The following is a 19,279-nucleotide window of genomic DNA, read 5'->3' as shown; positions in this document are numbered from 1 at the left end:
GAGAGGAAACAGAAAGAATCACTTATAACCTCACAAAGTAGAGATGCTAGTTCAGACATTGTACATTTCCATCAACTTTATGTGACCCATTGCACAAATTACGAACAATCATATCGATACTGTAACGTGCGGTTGAAGATTTCCCGTCTGTAACCCGCTGTGAGCGCACAATTCGGACATGTAAGGCAATCCTGCGATACAGTCTCCAGTTTCACGCGTCCTTAGCGCTTCTTAAAACAGACGCATAACCCTTTCCGCACCCAGCATGTATATGATATGTAAATGAACGAATTAGCTGTTTAATGAAGGAATTAGCTATTCCCCTCCAATACTGTGACACGTGCTCAGATTATCTCCTTTGTAACCCGCTATTTTGCCGCGTCCTTAACCTGTTAGTTTACTGCCTACCCTCTACTTGGTGTTAGTGTGGTGTTCGAAAATTAAAACAGGAATAAAGTGTAAAAAATGGGGGTAAAACCAAAGGGAGTAAAGTGTAAAAAACCATGGACGACCTCCATATTAACATTGCAGCGTAAGTTGTTTATATATATGTATAAATACCTGTCACTTTCCTGTCACTTTCCGAATCCACCAGGCATGCGGTCATCGAGGCGGCGGCAGGAGCCGGCGGGCGGGTGGGCACGCGTTCGATCCAGGCGGCGGTGGGAGCCGGCGGGCGGGTGGGCGCGTGTTCGATCCAGATCCTCTACCAGAACAGAGAGGAGGCACTCAAGAATTTCACTGCATCCTAAGTTGTTCCAGTGGACTTGAAAGTCCTTCGGAATCCTTATTACCTCCCCATTGAGCTACTATTTCAGAGCAAAGGGCCTTGTGAAATAAAATCCTGAAAGATGGAAATTGTGTTCACACACAACTCCTCATGTAAAGATCAGGTTGAAGATTTGCTGTTTCATTCTGGGTATGACTCTGAGTACTTTGCTATTTTCATCAATAGGCCTGCAACATGATATTGATATTAAGAGCTCCAGTGGTACCCAGCAAACCAGCCATTTGCACCAAAACCCCTACAAAATAATTTTCTGGGTCTTCTATACTGAACTTGAAAGGAAAATTGGTGCTAGGATTGCCAACTGGTTCCAGATTTTCAGAACAGGTTGATCCAGTCCTGGTTTTGCCCCATTACATCCTGGGACTTATTCTGCTACCCCTATTCCATGTCTTATGAAAAGCAAGACTATAAATACCTGCATGCAGGGGAGTAAAACCAGGACTGTATCAACCTGTCCTGAAAATCTGGAGCCAGTTGGCAACCCTAGTTGGTATACCAGGGAGGATAATACAGCAGTGCTATGATTTTATGCCATTCCTACTGATTACTTTTTAGTAAACCCTTCTCTACATCCCCATCTGTGTGTTTTGATTTTTTGAGTGCTGTGTTCTCAGAAGGAACTTGCTGGCACACACCCCTGTGGGTAAAACTGAGCGGAGGAGATGCCAGGCGACATATTTCTACAATCAAGTCCCACTCAGCGAAAAATCATCCCACCGCCTTGTCACAGTCTCAGTGAGACCAGGCTCCCTTCAAACCACACTGACATATTCAGGTCAGAGAGATGAAAACAAAGCACTAACCTACGACCAATAAATCAAATCACTTTTTTTGCCTGATCTAGGAGCAAACCTTTTTTCCTTCATTACATACACCATACCGATACTGGTATTATAGTAACATTGTAAATGACAGTAGAAATGTTCACCTAGAAAGGCACTCACTCTTCAGGTTCTCATTATCTATCTTCTCTTCTCTCTCCCTACACCCTTCCTCGAGAACTCTGTTCATCAAGGTAATCATCCATATCCATGTCCTTCTCTTCCATCACCAACTCAGGACTCCGTGATTTCCACCTTACTGTGCTCTATGCTTGGAACAGACTTCCTGAGTCAGCGCGTCAAGCTCCTTCTCTGGCCATATTCAAATTGAATCTAAAACATTTACCTTTAAGAAGCAGCTTTTAAATCTTAACTACTTCTTTATAATTAATTAAATTTCCCATAAACCCTTGTTTGTCTTGGCTAGACTTTAAGCTCCATGAAGCAGGCACTCTCTCTTAAGTGTTTCTGTACAGTGCTGCATATAACTAGTAGTATTTAAAATGTTTAAATAAATAAATAGCTTAAATAAATAAATAATAGTGCTTTAGAAATGATAAGTCATAGAAGTAGAAAAAGACCAATAAAGACTAATTGACCAATCCAATCTGATCAATTCCATGGCGCATACTTAGGAGTTTCCTTCCCCTTTTCCAGATGTGCATGATATCTAGATGTAGGTCCCGTAAGAGATATTATAGAAGAAGATAATGTTCTTCTTGTAAAAACAAGTCTTGGAAACTGTGTACTGTAATTCTATGTCTATTAGTAGTAGTAGTGTACATGCAAGGTCCCGAGTTCACTTTCCCAGAGCAGAAGATAAATATAAAGGTAGGTATTTGTAAAATAACAATATTTTATATAAGATATAACCTTGTTACAAAGTTATATTATAGAGAATTGTGCAGCTTTTATACTGGAGAGAGAGAGAGTGAGAAGTGGGAAGGTGTGTGATGAGGGAGTGAAAAGTGAGAAAGACGGGGTGATGTCCTGTGTATGAATGTCCCTTTTAACAGTCTGAGATGGTACTGTGATGAAATCAAGAGAAAAAGATATGATTTTTTCCCCCTAAAAGCCAAAAGTATGCTTCCTTCAAGTTAATATCTGCCTTCTAGTTTAGTAAGTGTTGTTGATAGCTTTAACCTTTATTAGACAAAGGCTGTAATTAGGTCATTTTGTGCCTTTCTTTCAAGCCTTTTAGCATATAGGTGATTCCATGAGAAATTGATCAGTGTCTTGTCAAACAAGCCATCACCTCCCACTAAGACAAGAGCCAATGAGTCTGGGGGATTCCTTCTTCTATGTGATAGTTTCCAGAAGCATCAGTTCAAGCATTAGTTAATCCCAAGAGCCTTGCTGAATCACAGTACAATTCTGACACATACACTTGTATTCATGGAAAGGCTAAGATGTAGTCATACTGTGGCATATGTACTATATATGCAACCCCTCCTCCTGTAACTGTGAGCTTTCATCTTAATCAAAATCAGCCCCTACCCAAAGCTACCTGCGGCTTCCCCTCCCCCCCTTTTTAGACCCAATAGTTTCCTCCTACTCCTTTGTAGGACCAGGGCTTGTATCTGGCACCATGAACCTTCATTCACAACTACCTGAGGAATCTTTTCCCACATTAGAGAAGCCCTTCCACTCTCCAACATACCTAGCCTAGGCACTGCAGTGACAGTCCTGGTCAGGGGCCACACACCAGGGCTCCTTACACAACCCTGAATTCATGGGCCCTAAATCTGGCCATCAGATGTCACCCTTAGGTAATGACTACAATGCCCTCCCTCTAAACTTCACCCCCCCCCCCCCCCCACACACACACACACACCCCCGGTGGAGCTGTGAATGCTGCCTTCACTGCATCCCCAGCCCCAGCTGACCCAGGAGTGAAAGACCAGACTTGAGGATTGAGCCAGGGACCTGCCCATGGAACTGGGTAACCAGGCCAGCCCTTTTCTCCTGGTTTCTAACCCTCTTATCTAGCCCAGTGATTGCAGCAAGAGCCACAGACTGTGTCTCCCTTTGTAACCTAGTACATGTACAAGCTGAGCCTGGCCAGTAGATGTCACTGCTGCTCCCTCTCAGCAGGCTGCGGCATCCCCAGCCCCTGCAGGCCCAGGGAGCAGGAACCGGGCCCAGAACCTGAATCTGGCTCTCTGTTACAGCGGCACACAGCAAAGTCAGAGCAGCTCCAGCCATTTTTACTTATATTTTATAATTACCGCAGCTTGAAAATTGCTGTAATTAAGCAAATTAACAACAATTTTTATAGCTTCTCAAAATGATTTGCAAATATAATTTTATTTTCAAATACACTGTGCTTCCAAGTAAATGTGGAAATATAAAATCAATGGATTTTTTCATAACATTTGGAAAGCTAGTGTAGTGAACACTCTGGACTGAATTTACTAGAATACATTAGGCAAAAGCTAATACTGTGTGCAAGACTTTTGATCCACCAATAATGGCAGTGTCTGAGCTCTAAAGATTGACAGCAGTGTTACTGGTTAGTGCCCTAACAGAAGAGGAGGGGGCTTGAAAGCAAGCTAAGGGATCTTAATTCATCAGGGCAGTAATGCACAGAATTGACCGTTAACATTCATTACATTATTATAATCATTTAACTGGAAAAGCAAGACCAAGCACAGTGTTCTAATTTATTTGCAGAGAGTTGTTTTGATTTTTTTCCACACCTAACAGACATTTTTGGGACCATTAAGGGCTCAGGGAATCCAATGAATTTTGATATTTCAGGAAATTCTGCCTATGACTTTTAAGTAAGAAATAAATGTTATCAAATAAAAAAAAATGATATATCAGGTGATACCTTGCTACTAAACTAACAATACATTTAATTAAAAAGTTAGCATCCAATAAAAATATTTTTTCTTTTATTTAACCTTTATTTCTGTGCCTTCAAGTGGACTAACATGGCAACCATACTATTTTAAGACTTTTAAAGCAGTACGTAGTACCCAAAACCTTTTTCCACTTAAGAAAAGTGCAGTCTTTCTGAGACTGGGAATGCCAGTTTTTCAAATGCTCCTTTTCTATCATCCAAAGTCTTCAAACTTAGGAGAGACTTCATCATTTTGGGGAGGTGAGCCAGGCCCCGGCATGGAAGAAGAGACCTGACCTATGATCCTCAGCCCCTCCACACACACACACACTCACATTGACACACACTGCTTCTATTGCTGAAGTCCCTGAAGTCCTCTGCCAGCAGGTTATTAGCAAGTGAAAGTAGAAATATAACTTAATAATGTGTTGCTTCCTTATTACTGACAATATTGCTCTTATACCGCATTTGAAAGATGACTAATAACATTTTGATATAGACAACTATAGCATCACATGACTGCCAGTATTGAACTTTGGCGCAATACAAGTTTTTAAACTTTTTTTCAGTCAGCAGAAATGCAGTGTTTGTTTTACACGAATGCAAATTTAATTGCATCCTCTTCAACACCCATGAAATGAAAATGGTTACAGTCTGGGTACACCAATCAAGCGAGCAAAGCAAGTGAGCAGCATCAAGCAACGCAAAGACCAAACGTGTAAAGTCTGATGCACTGTAGAAATACAGTTTTAAGCAGAGACAGAAAGAAAAGTGGGAGGGGTTCAGCAGAAAGGCAGCAGGAAAATATTGATTGTCCTGGGGAAAGGCTCAGCTCACTCTGATATGAACCAAGAGAGCTTCCAGAATGTGTTCCTCCATTACCGATCATCCTCAAAGTCTTTAGAACAGGTTCATTTTTAAGTCTTTAGAACAGGTTCATTTTTAATTGGTTTTGGTGGCAATCTACCTATATCACTGATTGGCTACCACAGTGGACCCTCTGTATAATAAATCTTTTTTATTACAAACCTGCTGTGGCCTGATTCACTAAGGCTGTTCTCACACTCTGTGTCTATGGGAAAATACCTTGATGAATCAGGTCCCTAGCTTGCAACAAACTAATAATTGTTGCACGCATCTTTACATTGATTGTAATACATTGCTGATGTCCATTGCCTTGGGCTGTGATTGGGAAGGGTGGATTAGAAGCATATGAATAAAGCAGATCACTGTACAGTAGGTGTTAGCAGTCAGATTCTCCTATACCAGACATATCTGTTAACTCTCAGTTGGGCCGATGCAATACAATGCACTCAGCCAAGGATACTGGTTAACCATGCCATAAGGGGATTAGCGCATCCAAAACAAATATCCAAGCCCCTGCGAAGCTAATAGTGCTCATTACATGTAAATCCATCTTGATGAGGCTATTAACTATTACTGCCCGATGCAAAAAAAATAAATAAATAAGTGCATCCAACCTGCACATTTTTACCCTCAGAAATTAACTCCTGCTTGGACAGTCACCTCTCCTGGGTGCCCGCTGCCAAGGAGGAGCTAGGGGGCACACAATTTTCCCTAGTGCCTCCTTTTACCGTGGCAGCCCATTTGCATATTGCATTGGGCGCCCCGGAGAGGTCAATCAGCGCGCGTTAGGAGAGAAGGCGCTCAATCATGAGTGCCCGTTTTCCACTTGCCGATATTGCATCGGCCTAAGTGTGTGTGTATTATAAAAAGGGATGCTGGTACTACTGAAGATAGGAACGAATGCACTCTGCAGTTGGAGTCTGAAAGTCCCTGTGGCCAAATTGTCCTGCTTTTAGGCCCTGGCTATGGACATGTATGGTCGTCAGTGATGGGCTATAGGGGGCTTGGGTTGCTCTCAGGAGCCCCTTGTTACATTGAAAACAAAAACTGGTAGCTCATCACAGGACTGGCCTCTCCTTAACACAATGAAAAATCCTTCAAACACCAACAGCCAGATCCAGCAATGTTCCTCCTTCCCCTTCCCCCCAATAAGAACTTTACAGAAAATCCTTGAGAAAAAAGCAGGCCTCAAATCTCACCAAGACAGCCCCTATGCATCAATAAAATATGACCTTTGGTTACAGACTATTGGGTACCAAGCTAACCCTGTGCCTTATTGGTAGTGTAGATAGTTCAGGGGACTCTCTTTATCTTTCAATGACCATGTTCACAAGGAGGAACTTGGCATCTCTACAGTTATAAACTGGCATAAAATAAACTCATCCTTTAGCCAAGGAAGGGGCCAGACCCATGCACTCTGCCCAATGTACACAGAATGACCTCGAAATAGCAAAAAAAGGCACCCACTACTCCGTCGCCGGCAAACCGCAACATAGTTACCCTTCCAAGCTGTTTCCCAATCCCCTTTAAACACTGTAGCCAAAAAAAAAAAGCGGCTGTCATGCAGAAAGTATGTCAAGGATTTTCCAAAGACTTCTGGGGAAATCCTCACTTTTAGCTATTTGCAGGCAGGTTACAGAACTTCTCTTGACCTTGAAATGATATGCAATAGAAATTACCTCTGATCGAAAGTGGTGATATCGCATTACGGCATCTGCAACAAAAAGAAGAACATAAAAGCATCACTGCACGAAATTCTCTCTACTAGGGTCAGTGTGTGGGGACTCTTTTGAGGTTGGTTTGCTCGACTAATGACTTTTGAAAGCCAGCGACGTACAAATACGTATGTTTTAAACCTGATCTTCTAAGACAGACCCTAGGAAGCAGTAGGCACTTAAGAATGAAGGCAGCAGTTAGAAGTTGAGCGAAAAGTTTTGAAGGTAGTTAAAAAAAAAAAAATCTGCCTTAAGGTGACTTTCCATGCACTAGTGGAGCTGTTCCTCTTTCCTGGAGGATGGGTGGAGACTAGGCTGCCGCAGTCTTGGAACAAGCTGAAAATGTCTTTTTGGACATTCTCCGTTATAAAGCGATCGCAGGGATGCATCATCTGCAAATCACATCGTGCACAGGATCTTCCTCAAAAAACCCAAGATCAATGTCGAAAACGAGATGACGCAGGCGACAATCTGGGTATCCCCACCCCCTACTCCTCTGCAAGCCATGAAATCCCTCCATCGGTGGGACCCGAATCTTACCTCGGCTCCTTGAGCGCCCCGCGAAGACCGTCTTGATGGGGGGCCGAGCTTTTTGGAGCTTGCGGTGCCAGCAGCAGAAGAATAAAATGGTCGCGATGGTGACCAGCAAGAGCAGCAGCAGGAACAGGGCGCACTGGATGCTGTAAGGTCGGAGCAGGACCAGGAAAGCGGCGGCGATCATGGTGAAAAGCTCCCCTCCCCCCTCCCCACCACACACACGCGTTTAGAGGGCACGCGGCGACTGGGAAGAGATCGAAGCGGCTGCCGGGATCTGGAGCAACATCGCCGTGGGAGGGGAGGGGCTGAGGCTGGGGCTGGAGCTGGAGCTGTCCGGGAATCTGCAGAGATGCGCCCGGAGAAGCCCGGCTCCTGCCTGCCTCTCTCCTCTGACTCGTGACTCAGCACTGGAGGAGCATCGGGGAGGTCCCTGACAGACTAACGAGAGAGAGGGGGGAATGGGAGAGAATAAAAAAAATGCATCGAGAGGCCAGAAGAAATGTGTATTTTTGTGTGCGAGCGAGAAAGGGAGACAGAGTGAATGTGAATCTTACGTGGGAGAAGAGAGGCGAAAAATAATAATAATTAAAAAAAAATCCCAAGATGTGTGCGTGTAGGAGAGGGGACCCCCAGCGTGCAGCTGGCAGCTCAGCGCATCTCTGCAGCGCTGCCTGCGCTGGGCACGGTGCCGGACACGGGGAGCGGATCTAAGTGCTATTTATTTCCAGCCTCGGCATCGGAGCTCTGCAGGACACCCTTGGAGGGGGGTGGGGGAGGAGGGAAGACAGGAAAGTTTGCGTCCTCTTCTCGCATCCAGGTGGGAATAGAAAGGGGCGGGGGTGAAATTCCTGGGCTGGGCTGAGCGGTCTGGCTGGCTGCTGACGTCACGGGCAGGCCGCGCGCTGCGGCGGAGGGGACGGAACATGGCTGCTGCTGCTGCTGCTGCGAGGCGCCGAGGGGAGCGATGAGGAGCCTGCTCGCTCTCTCTGCGGACGAAAGAAGCCGGGAGCCGCTGAAATGCACGGAGAGGTAAGGGGGGGGAGGCTTAATTTAGTCCGCTGCCAGCTGGTCCCTGCACCGCAGCCCTTTTTCCCTTGGAGGCGAGCGCCTTATAGTGGGGGTGGGGCGGAGTCCAATTGCTGCTATAACGGGCGGCAGTGCTTCTGCTGGGCGCTGGGTATCTGAGCGCTGCATTCTCCAAACTTTGTCCTGGTGCATCCCGGGCCGCAGCTCTCGCACACATGCCTTCCACGGCTCATAAGATTGCGTTTATTCCTATGCTATGGGATCCGTTTTGTTTTTGTAACTTTTTAAATCTGGGCATGTGAGGCAGCCCTTTTGTACTGAGCAAGAGAAGAGTGAGTTGCTGGTTGTTGTGTATTTTTTTTGGAAGTATCATAGTTTTCCCATTTCGGGCAGGTGACCTTGGAGAAGTGCTGTGGGTTTTCTTGCAGGATCGCTGGATCTAGGGAACAATGTGCCTCATTGTGTTGCTGCAGGCGCGTTTCCGAGCTGGTTTTCCTGTGCGGGAAACAGCGAGCTCCATTGTGCAGAATGCAAATGTCACTGGTTTCCTGCAGAATCCTGCAGCGGCCTGATTCCCCAGTAACCAGCAGTGCGTGTGAATCGTTTTCTGCTGCAAACGGCACTCTTTTTTTTTTTTTTTTTTTTTTAATTTCTATTCACTTTTAACGGTTTGACTGACAATCTAATGTACCGTTAACTGACCTGTTTCTTTTCTCTTGTGGGAGGCTAACTAATCGTTTACTTTGCTGTACCCTTCAATTTATTGAAGTTGAGAGCACTTTACTGTGGAATGCTTTTGCCCCGGTACACTCCAGTTATTGTTTATCAGGACTGGTTACAAACGGCATCCACATACTTGATGAATGAAAACTAGTAGGAGCTTCCCTGGCTATATGCAGTAAATTTAATCATCGCTTTTAGTATATTATTGATGGGAAGATGTAGAATAAGGCAGCATAGTGCACACAGAGCCAGAGACAGTTTGTGCTCTCTTAGCTGACTTTAAGGGGAAACACTAAGCTAAAATGCACTGTGGACTATTCTTAATTGGTTTGGAAAGGTATAATGTCAAAGCAGCTTAATGAAGAAACGTGATTACAGAAAAAAATTTCTGCTGCAAATCGCAGAATGCTAAAATGGGTTTTTACAGTTCTGAGAGCTGTGTTTCCAACTGCCATATCTAGCAAGTGTTTATGTGCAAGTAAGTCGGTTTCCATAGTAACGATTCTTTATGTTAAAAAAAAAACAACAAACTAAAAACATTCCATTACAAAGAAAAATACAATGCAACATAGAAAATGAAGGGATAGATTCTACATTTTAAAAAATGAGGAAATACATTCTAGATCTAGTTAGACTACTTGCAGGTACTTTATCCAAATCTAAAATGTCCTTTTCTGAGTCTTTTAAGAAGTGTTTTTCCTATTGGTATGACATTTTACAGGGATGTTAAGGGTACAGAGTTAGTGTCATTTCACAGCAGAGAGCATGGTATATTTTCTTAAGGATCTTGGGCTGCCAAGACTCGATCAGCTTGTGTTGCATTATGGGATGTGAGACTGAAGCATTTCCTATTACCGCAGTACACTGCAGTAAAATATTCTGCTGGAATGCAGATTCTGTGGAGCGGATTGAGCAGCCCTGATATCATCACTGCAGTAACCTCCACTGGTGCTACAGCCATCACTCTTCTGCAATATATCACAGATGCAGGGCAAACATAAAGGGCTGGATTCAACTCTGTGTCTAAACTTAGTGTATGGGGCCATCCGCAAGAGAGATTTCCTTTGCAGTCATTTACTGCAGTCTGCTAAGAAGTTTATACAGAGATTTTACAAAGCTTGTTATGAAATAAATGTATTTTCTCATTATCACATAAGCAGTAATGAGTAGAAAGCATTGTACTGCAGATCAATCTCAAATGTTGACCAGTTTCAATGTCACAATTATGTTAATGGTAGTAACATGAAATTAGTGTTCCCTTCATTGGATGAAGAGCATGGTGCAGCACATCCTATGAATGCCTCTTTAAAATCTTGTTTTGTATGTTTATGTGCATTCAATAAATGTCTTTAATACCATGTTCACAACATTTAGCCCAAATCTTTTTTTTTTTACTTTTACTTAAAAAGCAAAACTATCAGCTGTGGATGGAGGTCTGTGACACCTCATTATTTGGATCCAGCCCAATTTCTGACATTGTTGGAAAGACCAGAAGGGAAGCTGATCAAAAGACGAAAGTAAAACAAACAGAACTATGTATACTGCTTTGATGTTAATACAAATTATGATACATTAAATGAGAATCATGTGGATCCAAAACAAAGCAGAGATGTGAAAAAATCCCTAAGCTTGTCAGCTAAGTCTCCCGGGTTCTAGCATGGATGTAAACTTATTGCATACACACATTTCCAAAACCTGTGCCATGTCACTGGCATTCACATATTTGGCAGGAAAGTGCCCTGAAGTTATCCATAGCTCTCACAGCCACGGTGCATTCTACCTTTGAATGTCTCTTGAGCTGCCTTGCCAGTTCTGCTGCTTTTGAGGCACTTTTTTTTTTCTCTCAGTCTAGCAGTTGCTGCTCCTTTTTCATTACCTTTATGGATATTCTGTTTCTATTTGCTGCATTTTGAGTCCTTCTTTGAGACATAGGTGACAAGATTACCGGTGCTGATATTACATCTCTGTGTGTCTGAGTAAGAAGAAGTTGAATATCCCTACACTCACCTGAACATCTGTAGCAGCCTATATTTCCCTTGAAACAGGTTTGCTTTCACGAACAAAGCAGGTGTCGGGAGTTTGGGAGACCTGCTTGGAATGCTTTAGAGAATATTTTACATCTGTTTTGTTTTTAGATCCACAGGGTTCTGATTTGTGTCCCCTTTCTTCTTCAGAGAGCAGAGGGCAATATCTACTACATATACCTCTTTGAGACCTCTCGTTTTGCAATATTGCAATAAATGTCCTTAATATTCTTATTTTGAAAGCAGATAGCCCAAATCTTTTCTTTTGTTTTTGTTGCTTATAGAATTTATAGGTTCTTTTCCTTATTTTTTTAGTCTGCCCCACTAAGCTAAATGCTTCCCTGATAGATAGTTCAAATTTTCTAGCAACAAATATCTCTTAGGAGCACAGATTGTGCCCTGTAGTTGCTCAACAAATTGGATTTAATTTAAGGATTGGGTAATCAAGGGTGGAACATTTCCATGTGTCTAAAAATTAATTCCTGGAGCTTGCCACTGGCCCAGGCTGGTAGAAAGCTGCTGTAGCAGACTGGAGCCTAAAGAGAGCTGCTGCTGCTTTGAAGGGTCCAGCCAGTAAAACAACACGATTCTGAAAACAGAGAAAACAAACAAAAAAAATTAATAAAGGTCACAAGGAAAAGTATATTTTTGCCCTAGCTCCTAAATTATTTTGACAGGTGCCCAACTTTTCTAAATATTTCTTCACATCAAGTCTTTGGTAGAGGTAAATGAAGGATGCCTCTAATTTCATGCTACAATGATAGCTACTGGTCAGAACTGGGAGGATGCTACAGTGGTCTCTGAAAGAAATGATGGTTGATATTACTAGTTTTGTGGATTGCTGCTGGAGCTGTGCATGGGATCATATCTGGCAGCTGTGCATGCTAGTACATGGTGCTTTGATGGCAGGACTCCCCTGACATAGTTATGGAGACCAGCAGAACACAGAGAATTCTGTACTGGGAGTCCAAAATTCAGGAAGAGCGCACAAGGCCAAAGAAATAAAATAGCTTTCTATTTATTTATTTTATAGTTTTTATATACCGACTTTTCATGCAAGCATATCAAATCTGTTTACAGTAGTTACTTTATAGCAAACTAGAAGACCTACGCTGCTGTGCCTTTTGCAAAATATTAATACAGTGCATTATGCAGGAAAGAAAATTGTTTACACTTTGAAATTCTGGTTCTGTGTTTTTGGAGTGGCCCAAATCCTTACGTTTGGAGATGTATGCATGTGTCTATATTCTAATGAGCACCCATCTCTGAACAGTCCTACGAGCCACTTGTGCCAAATGCATTCTGTGTGAGAAAGATGAGTCATTAATGAAAATGTTTAATGAGTTTAGTAAGACCCAAACTGTTGGAAATATACAAACAGGATATCAGGAGTGGAGGTAAAACAAAGCTAGCACATCCTGTATTCCTCCATACAAATGCATTAGTATACCTAGAGCATTCAGAAACCTGTCATAATCACCGCTATCATTTCCCCCCTTAGCCGTGTCTTCTCCAAGCTGAACAGTCCTAACCTCTTCAGCCTTTCCTCATAGGGGAGATGTTCCATCCCCTTTATCATTTTGGTCGCCCTTCTCTGTACCTTCTCCATCGCAACTATATCCCAGCGGTGCTGTGGGCTGACGATTATATATCCATTTTAATTCACGCTATAAAAGCAAACGAGTCACCATCCCATGGGGGAAAAGGAATCATATCTATAACTGTAAATATAAGATCTCTAAATGCATGTTCACTTGCAATACAATGGGTTATCAAGGGTGCCTGTATGATATGCAATATATAACCTTCAACAAAAGCAGTAACATAAATATCTTAATGAAAGGGAACGAGTCCCAGACACCGGGAAATAGGAGCCTGCAAAAGACTGAGCACATACTGAACACCAGTTGCACGGATAATGACCCATCCGGGTAATCAAACTCGGCCTTACACTTGACATGTCAGATTGATTACTCGGGTGGGTCATTATCCGTGCAATCGGTGTTCAGTATGTGCTCAATCTTTTGCAGGCTCCTGTTTCCTTGTATCTGAGACTTGCTCCCTTTCATGTAGATTTCTAAGAGAGTGCTCTTCATTGGGAGTTTTTATATATATCTCATTAAATGTCCTTATAATCTGTGCTATGTTGGGAAGACCGCATGTCTCTGGACTTGTATGATCGAATATCAGAGCTGTCCTCAGAAAGCACGTATGGAGGCACCTTTGCTAGCCCATTGTATTGTGAGTAAACATGAATTTATAGAGCTTACATTTAAAAATGATTCCCTTTCCCTCACAGGGTGGCGGCTATCATCATTTTCTTTTACAGCGTGAATTAAAATGGATATATAATCTTCAGACCGTATCCCTGCTGGGACTCAACAATGATATGGATTTTGCCATTTGTCTCTGAACTGATTGAAAAATTGTCATGTCACAATTCCATTGGTGTTGCGACCGTCGCTGCTCGATGCCCTCACTCTGCCCTCTTTACCTCTGTGGCGACACCCTCCGAGTCTGATGGCTGGCTGCCATGGCGTCTCCATGCTGTCTCCCTCCGGCATTCCCGTACTGGCTCGACGTTGCAGATCCGCCATGTTTGCCTGAAGACTTAAGGCGCGCGCTCTGAAGTACCAGCAAGAGCGCGAACCTCAGGGGCGTCCCCCTGAGATGACGTCATCCGCTTCCAATATTTAAAGGTCTCTGATATCGCTAACAAACTGAGTTAGCAAGGATTTGCCAAGGATACGAACTGGACTTGTTTCGGCTATCCAAGCTACTCTGCCTCCTCGGACTTACCAGGGGTACCCTCTCCTGGGGGGCCTCGCTCTTTTCTTTACTTTCAGATTACAGATAGGAACCGGTACTCGCTCCTCGAGGTCCCATGTTCCTGGACACTCTGAAGATTCTCTACTGCCTGGAAGCTATCGCTGCTACAAGCAATTGTGAGTTACCATCGCTCTCTCAGAGCTTTCCCTGGAACCAGGTACTCGCTCCGCAAGGGCCTAAACCTTTCCAGCTCCTGAGCTTCCTTGAGACCTTACATGAGTTTTGTCATCTAGTTCTGTTTATGAACTCTGCCTACTCACTTTCTACAGTTTCTCAACAGCTCAGCCATCCTGGATCGCTATTCAGTACCTGAGGGATTACAGCCCTGCCGGGCATATCAGCTCACTACTGCCACCTCTGGTGGTTTCAAAACCTGCTTGATAAAAGAACTAATGTGTGTCTGTTCCATACTCAAGCCTAGCCGGTGGTCCCTCTCGGGATATCCTCCCGGGGGAGTGGTCATCTGCCACCGGCCCAGGGATCCACCCACTACTATATCAGAATTACAGATTGCTGTGCTCTCAGCTCTACACAGAGCTTTCCTAACAAGATGGCTAGCTCCTCCCTCTTCAGGAGCCCGCAATACAGATTCATTACAGATTGCTACTCCTATCTGATTGCTCTGCCCATCCAGCATCAGATTCCTAACAATTGGTCATACATCTGCCACAATTTTTGAGTTTTTAAGATGGTGGTGTTTCTGTTCCTAGTGCTGGAGTGGTGATGAGCCTTGCTGTGTGAATGTTGTCTGAGTTATTAGAAGATCCTTCAGTTTGTATATGCTGAAACCCCAGAGTTGGGACTGATTGGAACAACATTGATTGAGAAACTGTGCCCTTGGAGATAGAATTTTGAGAGCTTTTTGGACTACACAGACTTTTGGGCTTTACAGTGCGCTTACATTATATGAGCCAAGTGCCTGATTTTTATAAACATTGTTTTTTGGTGATGGTTTGAGGAGACTTCTTAAGGTGTGTGATTACAGCATATGGTGCCTAGTCACTTGAATCAATGTGACAAAGAAAATCAATGCACCTTACTATATGTCACCTTTCTTGTAAACTGTTTTTATTTTGCTTATACCCTGCTTTTTTGTGATGCTACAAAAATAAATACAATATGATTCTGATATTTATAATGCAAAATTACTATTTATTTGCTGAAAATAATAAAACAGTGAATGAGCCATATAGGAAAATGTGGACACCCTACCAGTTGATTCATTACAACTTTTTTTTAAAGTTAGGCCCCAAAAGTTAATTTACTTGTTAGGCCTTCAGTTAGTCAGGTGAAGACAATTCCACCGTTGAATAAAACCTTTGACCCTTCTAACTTCTCAGGTTGTGATTGATCTGTCTACTTTCAACAACTATGGGCTCCTCTAAGCAGGAGCTGCCTGAGCATTTGAAAATAAAGATAATTCACTCTCTTACAAAGCAGCGGAAGGCTGTGAAAAAAATCTCTAAATGCTTCCAGCTATCAATTTCACTGCCAGAACAAGTGTTAAGAATACAAGATTTGAGGTGTTGGTAAACCAAAAATAGTTTATTTTGGTTTACTTAAGTGCCCTGTATATTTTTTTTAATATATGAGCATGAATGATGGGTCTGAGGGCTGGTTGGTGACTGCATATATACACTGTAGGTACCAGTAGTGTAAGTTGTACAAGAGTGAATGTAAGGTTAGAAGGTAAGGTTCATGTTTGGTTGCTGACTGTATTGGGATGTTTGTCTGGCATGTAGTGTTATCAAAACTGTTTTTTCAAAAGACAAGGGCTGTGATGATCATTGCTTTCTCATTGACCGGGCATCTTATGGAACACCCTCCCCACTGAACTAAGAATTGAGCCATCATCACAAACTTTAAAAAAAAAAGAAATTAAAAACATGGCTCTTTGAGAAAGCATACCCATCATAATAAGAAGGATCATCATCACCACTATTTAATGTTTGCAAATCATACTTTATTTCCCCTCCTCTTTAATTAATTCTCCCTCTATCTTTTATCTATCTACTCTCTACTATTTATCACAATGTAACCTTTTCTTTTTTAATTTGTTATATGTAAACCGATGTGATGACTTAAGTTGGATGACAGTATATAAAAAAACAAACAAATAAGTATAATAAGAAACAGCTCAAAAACAGGAATCTCAAAACAACTCTTTCTTGACCCTTTTTCCTGATTCAAATTCAATGGAATAGGCTAGAATAAGAGGTAAATGGGTCACATGGCATGGCTGTCATGGGAGGAAAAGAAATACATTTTTCCTCCCATAGAAAATGAGAGCTACATGGATTCTCTGAGCAGGACTAAATATATTCAGAGTAGAAGTCTCGGGGAGGTAGGGCCTGCGAGGCAAGTCAAGCTCAAGAGTCTCAATGTGTGGATGAAACCATAGTACAAGGACGAGGGGTTTAGGTTTGTTAGAAACTGGGGAACATTCTGGGGAAGGGGGAGCCTATTCCAATGTGGAATCAGGCCGCTGGCAGTAACCTTCAAAAAGCTGATAGAGCAGCTTTTAAACTAAATGATGGGGAAAAACTGACAGTCGCTCAGAAGGGCATGGTTTGGAATGATATATCTTTGAAAGATACTAACAAAGCACGGAAGTTAGGGCATCCCGCTAGAGAGGTTGCAATAAATGCTAAAGTAGCCCAGGTTTCTGTAAATAAAAAGCAGACAAATTCAAAATTACCCTTGTCAACTGATAAGCAGGTTGTAAATACAAACAAAAAACATACTTTGAAATGTTTTGTTTGCAAATGCTAGAAGTCTGGAAAAATAAGATGGGAGACTTAGAATGTACGAAGAACTTATGAATGAACAAAGAGACATGATATAGGCATCTCAGAGACATGGTTGAAGAAGGATAACCAATGGGACACTGTAATATCAGGGTAGAAATTATATCACAATGAAAGGATGGATCAAATTGGTGGAGGGGCAATGCTAAACATTCTGAAGGAATAGGAATTCCATGTCAGAAGGGAAATAGGAATAGCAGTGGGGGTACTCCACCATTTACCTGGTCAGAATGAACAGACAGATGACAAAATGCTAATGGAAATTAGGAACGCTAACAAAATTAGTAACAGTAACAGGTACCTGATTTTTTTTTTTTTTTTTATAAATATTGTTTTTTTGGTGATGGTTAAAGGGGTCTTCTTAAGGTGTGTTTTTATAAATTGTGCTGCCTAGTCACCTGAATAAATGTGACAGTGAAAGTCATTGCAAGTGTAAGTTTATCTGGCTAACTTTTAGGACAGCTCTGCAGGATGACCAGAGTTAGCCAGATACGTTATCCAGCTAATTTTGACCTGGAACACCTCTGAATTGCCCTTCACTGATCCAGCCAAGTTCTAGCCAGATAAATAGGTATCCAGCTAGAATTTTACTGGTTAAGTGGCCACATTTTCATTTAGCCAAATAACTTCTTTGTTTGGCTTACATCATTCTTTTTTGTGATGCTGCTATATATTGATTCTATGTAGTAGTATTATTGCACTATTTTTAATGGTGTTTATCTTTGTACCATATAGTGATTGTGTCAGTTTCTGTTCACAAAAGGATTGATTGAAAATACAGTTTGGCCAGGGATGTCTCATCTTTTGCATACAACTGTACCAGATTGACTAGAGTTGCTAGGAGGACCTGCCAGGGGTAGTTGCCCTTGTAACATTAGCAGTTCCTGAGGCCCACCTTGAGACAGGCTGGGTGGGCATAGCAGAGGCTACAGCTGGGTCTGTGATTATTGTGGCTTTGTCAGGCAATCAGCACAAGCTTGCAACATCTGTATGTTTTTATAGAGGCCAACACCACTGCTAGGATGTGCATTATCAACATTTAAAGGGCTTACATCTGGTTGTGTTGCATAGGCATAGCAGACATGTATCTTGTGCTCTTTTATGACCATAAACAGTAGACTTCAGTGAAGGAGCCAGAAGAATGAATGCCAACACTTACACTTTGGTTTCCAGATGTGACCATTTGTGTATGTATGGCAAGGATACCTAAATGTGTACTGGCATGCATCCCTGCTCAGAGTGGTGACAACAGGAGGTATGCAGGGCATCCTATATTCTAGATCAGTGGTTCTCAACCTTTTTCCCATCGTGACACACCTGACAGGCCACGCTCACATGTGTGACCCACTGCTTATTACAATTCACGGCAGAAATAAAAAGTAAAGGTCCGGTAATTATATTTATTGTTTAAAATGACACAAGGAATAGATACATATTCTGTCTGAATAGAAATTGCATAAATAGTAAACAACCCACACCAAAACAGCACCAATTTCCAGCACTTAAACAGTAACCACCTTACCTAAGAAAAGGCAACACTGAAAATATTATACCAGGCCTTAAGACACCAATACACCTCCTATTAGGAAAATGGACCAAACCAGGCTGCTATAGAGCCCTACACAGAAACTACATGCCAGCAGAAAACCTCACCTAAATCACATGTGCTGACCCTCACCTAACAAAGAATAAATAGACTAAAACGCATAACTAGAAGCATGCAGACAAAAACTGAATTGGGAACTGCAACAAGCCAGAGTCTCTATATGCAGTGTAATAAAGGAAAGAAGAAACATCACCCATCCTTATAAAACAAATCAAGAAATATAAAATCAGTAGCAGTAAAACCATACTAACAAAAAGAACAGATTATTTCGAAACAGCTGATGAGTGGAATATCCAATAATTAAAAACTCATAAACTTTTTCTAGATACCAATAAAATATTTCAAAATAGCAGACACAAAGACCCAGTAATGAAAAATGATACAACATTTTTTTTGCTCTGCATACGTGGGAACATTTGATATCCAGGTGTCCCGAGATTGTTTTGAATTAGCAGGAGGAGGGGTGGTTTGCTTGGAACTTTCTCCTCTATCAGTCACATAGCAGCGCTCTCTCTCACACTGGCTATCAATTACACACCTGTACACACATGCTCAGTCACTCACATATACACATGCTTTTTCTCTCACTTATATAGGCTCTTAATTACACACTTACACATGATGTCTATCTTTTCAGGCTTTCAATCACATAAATACATGCTGTCTTTTTCTCTCACACACAGACTCTC

General features: G+C 42.2%; 2 protein-coding genes across 4 annotated transcripts in view; one reads left to right on the top strand and one right to left on the bottom strand.

Moving 5' to 3' along the window:
- The window catches only part of DST (dystonin), a 925,809-nt gene extending 917,655 nt beyond the window's left edge, over positions 1–8,154 (bottom strand). The window contains 2 exon segments of the mRNA XM_029595689.1: positions 7,003–7,037; positions 7,579–8,154. Coding sequence (XP_029451549.1) covers positions 7,003–7,037; positions 7,579–7,759 — 216 coding nt within the window. The 5' untranslated portion in view covers positions 7,760–8,154.
- A 265-nt stretch (positions 8,155–8,419) lies between these two features.
- Positions 8,420–19,279, top strand: part of BEND6 (BEN domain containing 6) — a 67,108-nt gene continuing 56,248 nt past the window's right edge. The window contains exon 1 of one of the 3 annotated variants that reach the window (XM_029595686.1): positions 8,420–8,604. In XM_029595686.1, coding sequence (XP_029451546.1) covers positions 8,540–8,604 — 65 coding nt within the window. In that variant the 5' untranslated portion in view covers positions 8,420–8,539. The remainder of the gene's footprint in view (positions 8,605–19,279) is intronic. The other 2 variants (XM_029595687.1, XM_029595688.1) reach the window with 2 other exon arrangements.

The sequence above is a fragment of the Rhinatrema bivittatum genome, chromosome 3 (assembly GCF_901001135.1).
Source record: "Rhinatrema bivittatum chromosome 3, aRhiBiv1.1, whole genome shotgun sequence".
Taxonomy (NCBI): domain Eukaryota; kingdom Metazoa; phylum Chordata; class Amphibia; order Gymnophiona; family Rhinatrematidae; genus Rhinatrema; species Rhinatrema bivittatum.
The sequence above is the reverse complement of the archived record's forward strand: the minus strand, read 5'-3'. Positions and strand labels throughout refer to the sequence as shown.